The 12,557-nt window shown below is 42.1% G+C and overlaps 1 protein-coding gene across 1 annotated transcript in view; it reads right to left on the bottom strand.

The window, feature by feature from the left end:
- The window catches only part of LOC310960426 (junction plakoglobin-like), a 124,325-nt gene that overhangs the window by 16,445 nt on the left and 95,323 nt on the right, over nucleotides 1–12,557 (bottom strand). The window contains exons 6-10 of the mRNA XM_083932130.1: nucleotides 8,557–8,758; nucleotides 8,323–8,467; nucleotides 8,141–8,244; nucleotides 4,933–5,052; nucleotides 3,921–4,139 (exon numbers count right to left, since the gene is read on the bottom strand). Coding sequence (XP_083788256.1) covers nucleotides 3,921–4,139; nucleotides 4,933–5,052; nucleotides 8,141–8,244; nucleotides 8,323–8,467; nucleotides 8,557–8,758 — 790 coding nt within the window. The remainder of the gene's footprint in view (nucleotides 1–3,920; nucleotides 4,140–4,932; nucleotides 5,053–8,140; nucleotides 8,245–8,322; nucleotides 8,468–8,556; nucleotides 8,759–12,557) is intronic.

Genomic DNA, 12,557 nt, shown 5'->3' with positions numbered 1-12,557 from the left:
CCACATACTGAAAGCAGGTGAGCTAGTATGAGACCACAAAGTTCTACTTAGAGAGGTAGATTGGAGTGGAGGGTGGGTCCCTAAACACAGGTCTTTTACCCAGCTGTGGTGTTTGTGTCCCAGAAGTACTAAGCCAAACCACAACCTTATTTCTAAACCCTAACAAAGTTGTTTTGATACTGAACCCTCACCCTCACCGTTTGTTGCCTTAACCTAACCGACACATTTTGTTTCCTAAACGTAAAACGGTTGCGGTCCACCTCCGGTCGCCATTTCACAGTCCACTTCCAGTCATCATCTGTTTCATCATCATGTTTCTCTCCTGAAAATAGTTAGAATGAAATGGCTTTGCTCAATAAATTACATTTAGCAGCGTTTATCTGCCCACCATGGTTTCCTCAAAATGTCCTACATGCTGTCCCAGCTGTTTGTTAATCTTTGTTGTGGTCGTAAAGCCATTAGTTGGTGCATTACATGTAGCCACAAGCATTTCTTTGTTTTCCTCATCCACCAGTGTGATAAATGGCCAACATCAGCAGATATCAAAAAGCAATTTACCTCATTCACACTGGCCAGTTTTGATTTACTCTCTTGCGAGACCTGCACAGCATAGACAAACCACCAAACAAATCATGTAAAATGGCCACCAAACCTGTATTTTGGACGTTGTTGACTGACAACCACAGCTGCAGGTCAAATGATTCAGAAACACAATCCAAGAAGATAATAAATATAAGCTCCCTCCTGTTGTAGCAGCAGCAACTTCCTGAAAGTTGGCTGTTGATTTGGCTGGGTGATCAGAATTCCCTTCTAAAGAGACTTTGAAACAAGAAATGCATACTTACTCTGGTTAACAATTTGAATTCTTTGTGGTTTTTGATCCGTTTTCCCTCCCTTTATTTACAGGTTTATTGCACAGTCACTACTAGACATGCCATTTATTGTAATTGCAACTACTCACTAAACAAATCAGAATGAACCGTTGTCCCAAACTGGGACATCTGCTAATTTTCCCTTCAAAAAGAACGACAGATGGATGGTCAGAAGAAGTTTGCGCAGCGGCTAGATAGCACTAGCTGTTGAACATGCATGTAATATGGAGTGTAACAGAGAAATTGATGCAAAATTTTGCAAAAACTATGAAAACTAGTAAGGTTCTATGTGTTGACATCTATCAACTAGAACAAAGAACAAATTCTCTGTAAGAACTGGTCCGCCCATCACTAGAGGTACTGTTCCCGATATATTTTCCTGTAGTGCCGCCAACAGGTGAACATAACCTGACTATCACCAGATGAATTTATTTCCGCATTGCTTCCGCCTAGCTCCACTCAAGAATCTGGGATCACTCCGTAGGAAAGTGTTTCAGGGGGTCGAGTCAAACAGGACCGCCGGGCGGTTTTAACGATGTAATGTAGCAGAGAAGCGACTGTTGCGATTCAGACAACAATGGCGGCTCGCATTGAGGAAGCAGGCTTCAACATCAGTGCTGCTATTTCATCCGTGTTGTTAAAAGAACACCAGTGAACGGCTTTTTAGGCTTTTTTAAGGCTTTTGTTGGTGGAAATCATGTTTTCGCCCTTCTCCCGACCGGGTTTGGCTTTTCCCTGCGTCACTCTCATCAGCGTCACGGGTTTCGACGTGAGTGGTTGAAGTAGCACGTCAATAAAGATGACAGACGTGGTTTATCCAATCATATGCAAGTATTTTTTGATAAGGCCCGGCCTCCTGAAATCACTTTACGATGGAGTGATCCCACATGTATGAGTGAAGCAAGGCGGAACGAAATTCATCTGGCAAGAGTCAGGTTATAGGTTTTGTACTGTAACATGTAATTGAAGGATACAGTTTATGGCTTATAGGAATTAATAATAATGTATTCTGCTTTTAAAAGAATAGTTGAATTCATCGCTCTTGCTAAATTCAGTACATCTGGGAGGTTTACAACTAGCCTCACTGGGAATCCCTATCGGAAGCAAGACATAAATGAGAAACAAGCCCTGTAAACGTTCTGTCATCCAATCCATCTTGACTCCGTCTTCTGTAAATGCCTTTTCAGCCAGATGTTTGGAAGTCTCTGCCCGTCTCAGCCGGACTGACAGCACAAACTTAATGAACTGAAATAGTTGACTTCATTTTCCTCTTTTTGTTCTTTCTGACCATTGGTTTGGCTGCTGTGGCTGCATGGGAAGAATCAGCAGTGTTTGATTCAGCTGTATAGACTCGTTAATTGCATTTCCCTACCCATAGTAGCGTGTTGTGAAACAGGCACTCACAACTAGACCGGGAGCCTTCACTTCATATCACATACAGTGGGATATATGTGTGATTTTAACAGCTAATTAATGCAGATTAGCTTCACTAAATGTGACAAAAATAGACTTGTTCAAAAGTGTACAAAAGCATGAGAGGTGTATCGTGAGACAGGCAATTGACAAATGTCAAAAATTTCTCTGTGTATAAGATACAGAGCAGTGGCATGAACAGGCTCCAAGAGGGTACTTCAGCATGCGTTTTGGCTTCCAGGGGGCACTTTAGCACGCGTTTTTCAAAAATTGGGCCACGAGGGGAGGTACCCTGTGCACGCCAGTGATATTCAGTCCTCTGTGTCCATGTATACACATAGAGCCTTCAGTCACAGCACTGCTACTATTTAACATAGTGGCCAAACAGTGGGACTGCGACGACGAGGTCTGTCGCAGGATTTCTTCTGGCCCAAACAGACAATACACTTACATGGCAAAAGACAAGCCTGTATATCCGCGGATAGATTATTTTTAGCATCACAACCCCTATAAAAAGATTCCCATTCAGGTTAGCCAGAGAGCTAAACAAGAAGTGGCCAACTAGGCCTGTGGAAGTCACTAGTATGCCTGCTCAATGGGCCACATAATGCGGCAGGAGTGCTGATCAGCTGGGTATTTTTTGATACAGCACTAGAACGTTTTTGGCATCTTGCACCACTGAACAACTTTCATAGGTATGAACGGTGCTCCACCTCAAACACTGTATCCAGTTCTCTTAATGCTTCACTGGCTCTTTGGCAGAGGTCAAAGACTAATCCATGATATGAAATGAAAGAAAACGAAGCCGATTTGGGTTTCAGTTACACACCTCAAACGAAATGTGAGCTGTTACATGGTCAGGGTTGACAGCTGTATTGCAACAGATACATTCATATAATTATTATATTGTAAATGTAATTAGAATAGTTTTTTAAAATGTATCCGTTTCGGATAATAATTCAAATTAGTAGCTATAGTTATTCTGTTGGCAGACTCCAGGCTCCATAGCAAGGCTCCAGATAGAGCTTTATTTCCAGGTTGTTGGTCATTTTACCCAACATTTCTTTGTGAATTAATGAACCTCTAGGGGCCGTTTTCAGGGCTTTAGGACCGTATGTTTTGTTAATTTTACTTACAGCTACTGGCAGTCGTCCCTCTCTTTTGCTTTCCCTAAGTGTCGCTCAGTCTCAGTCTCTCTTCCTCACTGTGAAACCAAACCACCAGCTTTGTCTCTGGAGCTCTCGGTGTCTCTCTCTCTCTCTCTTTATCTGTCTGTCGGTCTCTCTCTCTAGGGATACATGGCGCCAGCGGGTGTTGTCACAGCTGAAGTGTTTTGGAAGTAAAGCATGATGGGATGTCATAGTGGGTGTGTTTGCTTGTCGGTGGGTGCTGTTCTGGCTTTGCTGTATACGTCTTGTATTTTTGAGTCAGTGCAGCAGTAGAGTACTGTCTTCTGTAGCATCACCTCCCTTCAGACCATCTGACATCGTATCAACACTATTAACATCTTTTGCTTTACTCCCCTTCCCATTCTTTTCATTTCCTTTGTTTTCCATCTGTCCACTGAGGCTGATTTGATTACCATTTCCATTGCATGAGAAAAGTATACAAATACAAACCACTGCCTCCCATCACCTTTACTACAGGCCAGTAGTGCGGCTGCCCCAGCAACTTGACGATAGCTGGGATACCGTAGTGCAGCCGCACAGCGTTCTGGGCCAGCTCGGCGTCCTGGTGGCGAGAGGTGAGGTGACGCAGGGCACAGACTGCCGGCTCAGCAACATCCTCCTTTTCCCCGGCCCGAAGCACAGCGTGGATCAATGCCTCCACACCGCCATACTGAGTCACCAGAGTCTGTGGGATAACAGGTAGAAGAGCACAGAATGGAAGAGCTCATCTGAAATGCAGGTGTGCAGTGAAGCTTCGTTTCCAGCATGAGGGCCACTAATAGCAAACATAAATTAATTTCCAAAACATGGAGTAGAAAGAAAACAACTTTAAGAAAATGGCATGTTTATACGACAAGAAAAATGAGAAAACAGTAAATATCCATAAGATGTATTGCTTTTGTAAATTGATTTTCCTCAGGAGTGCAGAGTGAAGATTGTGGAGTGTGAATAGAAACTGAAATCTTTCGTTACCTAAATACTGTAGGACACACACACACACACACACACACACATATATATATATCGTAGAGCTGCAAAGGCTTTTTTTCCCTTTGTTCTTTTTTTAATGAGTTCACAAAAGAATAATCAAGAAGCAAGACGACGTCAAATTGTAATCAGCTTTTAAAAGCTCTGCCTGGCACTCTGAATTTTTAATCCTACAGGTTTCTTTGAATGTTTATTAGGGTGTGTTTATGTGCACTAATGCAAAATGCATAAATATGCATACATAAACGAGTTTAAAAATTAAAACAGTTTGCAAGGATTAAGTGCGTTTGAATACCAGTGCTTTGTTTGTGGTAGTTGGTTTGAATTGGCAAAACAAATGCATTAAGATCATTTGAAGAGGTAGTCTGGATTCAATCCCAAATTGACTCTGGAGCGGTTTGTTTGTTTGTAGTGAGAATGTGATACTATTGCATATAACAGAGATGTTCAAATCCACACACACATGTAATATACCATCTCATAATGGTTACCTTGTTGCGTGAGTTATTACAGGTGAGGTTGGACAGGATTCCAGTTGCACATGTCAACATGTTGACGTCATCTGAGCCCAGCTGGGTGACCAATATCTGCAGCAGACCATCTAATCCCTCCTGCAGAGACAGACAGACAGAGAGAGAACGAATTAACTAATCGTAGCCATGATAGTCTCCACAGAGCAGTGCTAGTGCACACAGTTTTCACCACTAAGACAGATAGTGATGCTGCCTTCATGTGCTATGGAAAACATGGTCTTTTCCCCTTTTAAACTGGAAATTACCAGTGCGCTGTGTTCAAGTACGTTTGTTGTCGTAGTTAAATGAAACATGGCGGACCCACAGATCCTGATCTGGAACCATTTTAAACAGCCTAATTCATCAGCTACAGCAAAAACAGGGTTTATCAAAACACAAACGGTAAATAATAAACTGTATTTTTTACAGATCATAAATAGAAGATTTTTAAAGGACAAAGAAATAGCTAATATTTCTTTTTTAGCTACATAAGCTAGGTCTACCCTTATCTGAAACACATAATCTTCCCCACCAGCTCAAAAACAGTGTTGTTGTGATAAAGTAGACTCTTGCATTGCGCTCCGCCATGTTGAAAAGTTCAAAGGTTAACTCATATTGGCAACTCGTGTATCAAAATATTCTACGAGTTTCCCAGAAAATTGGTAAATACCAAAATCTGTTGTGGAAATTACCACATGAGGGGTATTCATGTGGTAATTTCCACAACAGATTTTGGTATTTACCAATTTTCCATAGGACGTGAAGGTTCCATAAAGCATGATAGTTAATTCCATCTCATATTTGATCAATGTCATTAATAAAACAACAAACAAACCTTTTTAAATTTATGTTTATGGGATGAAAACTGGAAATAAGCTATTAGCAGGCCTGTAGACACAAATGGTCTGACTTTTTATAATTCGAACATGTAAATGATGCACATACAAATGTTGTGCGGGTAACTTGGCACTCCTCTCTCCATCATCCCCTGATTTCTGGAACCTATTGGCTGGCCTTTAAAAATCATTGCAGCCACCATCAGCAGCATCCTTATCAGTCACCATTCATTTTATGTTTTTTTTCAATGACATTTTGGTAACTTTGAAATAAACTTTGTTTTCTAAACAGCAGTTATTGTTGTTTGACTCATCTATGATGCTTCCCCTGAGCCACAGTGATAACAAACTCCAATGAACAGACAAAGACTAGCGAAAAAGAGCAATTCAGTTCAACTGCGCTATGTTAAAAAACTTTTGTATTGTTTATATATTCTGTTCACAATAAATCTTTGTATTTTTTCTCTCTACTAACTTCATTTTCTCATTAATCTCATTCAACATTGTAACACTTTCCAGACACATAAGACTGTGCTGGTCATCAATTCATCCCCATTTCACAATTTCATATGTGATTTCAAGCTCTTCTGTCTTTTGGGTACATTGCGTCAATACATACACCAGATCCTAAGAAACCTTTTCCACTATGAGACCTTTTTAAAAACAGAGCTCAGGGGTGCAGATCTGGTGTTGTTTTTTCTTTTTTTCTGCCTGTAAGCAACTCATACCTTGCCACAGCTTGGTAAAGCTCGCCATATCATTCAAAAAGTACTCATCATCTCATCTCATCTCATCTTCATCCGCTTAACCGGGGTCGGGTCTCGGGGGCAGCAGGTTTAGCAGGGGACCCAGAACTTCCCTTTCCCGGGCCACAATAACCAGCTGTAACTGGGGGATCCCAAGGCGTTCCCAGGCCAGTGTGGAGATATAATCTCTCCACCTGGTCCTGGGTCTTCCCCGAGGCCTCCTTCCAGCTGGACGTGCCTGGAACACCTCCCTCGGGAGGCGCCCAGGGTTCATCCTTACCAGATGCCCGAACCACCTCAACTGGTTCCTTTCAACGCTAAGGAGCAGTATTCTAAAGTACTGCACAGGAAACAATTTACTGTGCTTATATCTCTTGTTTATTCAGCCAACAGCGTATTACTGCTTACTTAACTGTTATATTTGTAAATCATATTTTAAGGGTCCCAGGCATGTAATGTCTACTCACCCCCAGTTCTTCTCTCAATCTTCCCTTTTCTCCCAGTGTATGGGACTACTTTATGCATGATTAATTGATATGGATGAATATCAAAATACGAAGCCCTTTTTTTAAAGCCTGCTGATCACCAGCGTCTGTGTAAGAAACTCCCGTTCATTTGTGTTGTAGTGGAGGAGAGCAGAGATAGATGAAAATCTTAACTTAAAGTGTGCTTTAGCCTCGTGACACCATCCTGATCTTGCAAGCTCCATTATATTTTACTCACAGATCAGTCTGGTAATGTGCAGCAGAGAAAATTTGGAGAAGGTTTACCAAGCAACCGAACCAATCAGCGTTGGTTTTGAGACGGCTCGAAGTGTGACGCAACGAGTAGCAACTGTTTAGTGTTAAAAACATGGCGGCTTCAGCGGATGAGATGAGCAAACCGCTCGCTAACACTTTTTTCTCTTGGATTCTTCTGTTGGAATATGGACCCGGCACTTTGATATTGTGCCTTTGATCCGTAAATTCACGTTACACAAACGGAAAATATCCTTTACCAACATTTTGTTTACTTTGCCTCGACACTGTACGTCATACGCTACGTTGGTCTGATTGGTTGATTTGGCCTGTCTACCACCAACAGAGGTGGTGATAAACAGATTATCCAATCAGAAACCAGTATTTTCGTCTCTTCTCAAAACATCTATAACCGAGAGTTCCCAGATGGATATACTAAGCAAATGTGAAATATGCAAATTAATCCATCTGGCGAAGTCAGTTCGTTTTGTGCTACCAGCCCCTGGAATATAGTTTGAGTACACCCTCTGAGCAATGCCCTAATGTAGTTCCAGGTTAAAAAGGCAAGAGGACACAATAAAATAGAATCCACGACAATGGTCTTTGATGACTGGTGCCAGCTGCAGAGTCTTGTGAAGTGAGTCACTTCTGCCTATTAAAAAATGAGAAGGGGGTGAACTTTGCTTTGTGCTGCTTTACAAATATCTGAACGCAAAGTCAAGAAAGCTGTAGCCTATATCTGTACCCAGGCAGAGTGAAATCACAGGTTGTACCTTACTACTCTGGCACTGGCAACATTGGCAGTTGTGGTTGTAGCAGTATTAGAAGTACATTCAGTAGTAGTAATAGTGGGTGACTTAATACGTACCTGTTTAGTTGCAGCATCTGAAAGATTGCGGAGTGTCCACAGACAGTTCTGGATCAGACGCTGACTGGAGCCTGTAAGATGTTGGCCCAAAGCCTGCATACCACCTAAGCACAGATGTAAACAGATGTGTACAGACTTCTACACTGAATGTTCTATATTCATGTTCAGTGATGAAGACGTACCAGCCTCCACTATCGCTGGCTTGTTGCTGGGACAAACAGACAGCACTTTGAGAACGCGACTAGTGGTCCACAGCAGCTTCTCATAGTTGTAGTTCCTTGTGATGAATACCAGACCCTCTGGGCCCCCATTGGCTAGGATGATCAGCTGACAAGAAACAGGAAGCAGGAGGTGTAATTCTGTAATAAATCAACACAACAGGGATCTCCTTCCCAATGTCCAAGTCCTCTCCTCACCTTGCTCTCCTGGTTTCCGTAGGATAGAAGCTGCAGACAGTCAGTGGTAATGGCCAGGAACTTGGGGTTACTCTTTTTCAGTAAGGGAACCATCCTCTGCAGGCCATCAGCAAGACGCACTGCCATCTTGGCCCCCTCTTGGTGCAGCAGTAGGTTGTGGAGGGTGGTTATGGCATAAAATAAGACTGATTCCACCGGGGAACTGCATGAAGAAACGGAGGAAGAGAGAGAAAAATGGATGTAGAGATTTCATAAAAGGAACTAATTTCAAGGGGCATTAAGCAATATATGACCTTTACTGACCTCTATCAGCAGCCAATATCTAATTCTACTCAAGGTTGTAGTACATGAGGTGAGAAAGCTTTTGTAGTTGCTTGCTCACAGCACCATCCTCCGTCATTGAGCAGTTGAAAAGGAAACCGCGTGTGTGTGTGTGTGTGTGTGTGTGTGTGTGTGTGTGTGTGTGTGTGTGTGTGTGTGTGTGTGTGTGTGTGTGTGTGTGTGTGTGTGTGTGTGCGTAAATGAGTGTCTTTTATTTAAAATCTTGGAAATATCAGCACATGGTAAAGCAATCACTGGACATAAGTATGAATCAGCAACCTTTAGAACTTATAACACAACAACCAACGCCCCAACAGACCAACTTCCATACAAACAGTAACAACAGCCAAACGAACAGTGTATATGTCAGGAGAGCCAGCCCCTAAATGAGTCACTGTCATGTCACAACTTTTGCTTCAACCACACACTATTGTCACCAGATGGTTTAAAACTTTCGTTACGTTAGGCTCGTTTTCTGTTACCAATGATGTGTGGGGACATGACGGACCTAGCAAGGTAGCTAACTAGCCAGCCATCCACTGGATGGCTGCTGGCTTGCTGGATCTCCTTTCCATTTTATGTTGCATTGGTGAAAGAAAATAATCCGGTCCACTGCCACTGGGTCTAGTGGTTCTCTGACTCCCTGCTGCTATTTTTAGTTTTCAGTCTGTGACATAAGATGTGTAGAGTTTCTGATGTCACTGGGGAGCTCGTTCCACCAGTGTGGAGCCATGACAGCAAACCCACTTTATGTGGCTCGACTATGAGAACATTTAAACAGAGTTTTTTAAGCACGAGTCAGCTGTTACAGTGGCCAGTTTTGTCGTTTTGACTTTTGTTTTGGTTTTAAACATGCCTTATCACCTTTTTATAAAGACAGGTATGTTCCTTAGTACTTAGGGTGACAGTAGCTCAGCCTGTAGGGACCACGTGACAACGTCTGTTGTTGAAACCAAGTGTCAAAAACTGCAGTTCCCCAAATGGCCACATGAGTCGATCCAAAAGCAATTTAATCCCCACAGAGCCCCATGTCAAAATGCACAAATCTACAGCACAAATAAACATGTTTACAGTCTGGTATAAAAACGGTTATGACAACTGCGCAGGGAGATATTATTTATACAACCCACCATTAAAATTACATTAAGAATTAAAGTTGTGCATAATTAAGGGCTGGCTGCTCTGAGTGGTGGGTAGGGCTGTCACAGGAGATTGTAGGCTTCATTCAGCTGCCTCAGCTCCATCCACACTCTACCTCTTTGCCCATTTTTGGAATAGCCACTACCAAGGGACGTCAGGCACTGCCAGGATGGCATTGGAGAGATGCCAGTTCACCTCCTGGGTAATGCTGAAGTACCCTTGAAGAACTGCTTGGAGCACTGACTTTGTAGCAGCCCCTTCGCTCTGATAGTTCTCCTAATGCATGTCTATTGGTCCTGTGTGTGTATTTCAGGCGTTTCACGAGTGTAAACATTCAATTTCTCCAGTGAGGGATCAAGGGTCCCTCCAGACGTGTTTCCTGTAACCGCACAACTTTTCTATCATTTTGGCCGACCATCCACATGAAGCCAGCGTTATCTGAACCTGAAAATGGTATCTTTTGAAACTGGGTCCCAGAGGAGGAAGATTTGAAAATGCCCCCCATGGCGTTGTCATCTGGACGGCGAAACTGCATACTTTGTTAAACGATGCCGTCGTCGCACGGAGCGTCACATAACAACAATAGTGCTGCTGAGAGGAGAGAGATGGACTTATACACTGTACACTGAACTGTACTCTGAACGACATGCATGGGAATGAATTAGGCCAACCATATATTTCTCCCTTTTCCCTCATGGTCTGAATAAGTTGCTTTTAATAAGAAGGACTGAAAAGTTGCTTAATCTAGCGAGAAAGTTCCCGCCTGTGTGTGCTTTGGTACGAGGAAGGGGCTCACAGCAGCACCAGCTGCTCGTTGCAGACTGATTCGTGCATCAGAGTGTCCAAAACACCACACAAGTCTTCAATAACACCAGCAACAGTCGCTAGAATTCTCTAGGATGGATGAGGATTGGGGAAGTCACCAGCTTTGGCAAGAACCTTGCCGGTGATTGTGTTATACACAGCGTCTATCCATCTCTTCTTATCCCATGTCGGTGTAATTCTTTTGCAATTACAGTGCCACATCCTGACCTGGGATGTGTATTACAGCGTTTTGAGTCAGTTTCACTGGTTTTGTGTGGACGCAGATATTTCTTGAGTCAAGGTCGTGTGGACGGGAAACTTTTTAAGATTGATGGAGAAAAAAAAGGTCATTTTCGATCATGTGGACATACCCCAACAAAGTGCTTCCTTTTTCCTAATAGTCAGTCTTTTGCAGAATGAGGAACATGCGTCATGCTCCAGTGGTAGGAGAGCTTGTCAGTTGGTGTGAACAGTCTTTCCTATAAGCTTGTTTAAGACCAAAAAGATGTTCACTGGCTTTCACAGGAGACGTAGCTCTCTTAATTCTTGTCCCCTGGGTTCTGTGTTTTTTAACTTCTTGTTGCTTTCTCTGATGGTTTTGTAGTGGCAGTGAAAACAATGACATGCCGTCAACCTGCACACTTTTATTTATTTGTGTTTGTACTGTATATATACGGACTGACATTTTTATAAATTGTTGTATTTAGCATTTACTGCTATTGATTGCTGCTTGGAAACCAAATTACCCATCTGGGACATTAAGGCTTCACTCTGCTCTAAATTACATTTAGTCAGGAGTATACTGCTGGCTTGCATCTGTGTATAAACAAATGGCATAGGGGAGAGAATTTAATAAGCATCAAACATGTAGAAATCGATTCAAAGACAGAAAACAAAATGAGGGAGGAAGAGAGAAATAAAACACAAACAAAGAACAGATATAAAGAAATATTACTATGACAGTAAAGCTTATTTTAATTGATACTTTCACTTAAAACCATTGAGCACACATACAAGTCTGTCAGTAGGGGGTTGTTTAACAAAGATTTCACACACACACACACAGAGACGCACACACAGACGCACACACACACACACACACACACACACACACACAGACGCACACATCTTGACAAGCACATTGAATTGATTAGCTTTTTAAAAAAATTATTATTATTGCAACAAATACAAGTAAATATATCTCTAGACTCACTAGTCTGGCTGAGTATGAGGCATAACTAATGCTCCGGATGTGAGACCCCTTTCGGTATCTCCACTTTCTGTTTTCAAGGGCACCATTGCTGAATCCTGGGCTTAGTGCCACCAACGATGATTGTGATTGGTTTAAAAAAAGAAAATACAAACAGCCCAGAATGTTAACTCGTGCAGCCAGATACTGCAGTGCTGGAGGTTGGTCTGGCATGCAAGACTATAGACTCACTGATAAGATTTTTCACTTGTTTTAGGGGAAAAATTTTACTTTTAGACTCAGTAAAAGAATAAATTACAAGTTATTTTGCAGTGTCGTTGCTCTATTTTTTAGCATGTGCTTCAGGTCACATAATGGTTGAAATACGTTTTGGCATTTAATTATTTATTTTTACGACTACATGAACTGCAGTGATCTTGAATTCCCCTAAAGGATGGCTTTGAAGTTGAAGGAACCCCAGTGGTTCAAAGCTTTTTTTATTATTTCACTTTTTTATGTAGCTCCATTGCACTTCAGGATAGGGTTA

The sequence above is a fragment of the Echiichthys vipera genome, assembly GCF_963691815.1.
Source record: "Echiichthys vipera genome assembly, chromosome: 17".
NCBI classification, from domain to species: domain Eukaryota; kingdom Metazoa; phylum Chordata; class Actinopteri; order Perciformes; family Trachinidae; genus Echiichthys; species Echiichthys vipera.
This window is presented reverse-complemented; position numbering and strand designations above follow the sequence as displayed.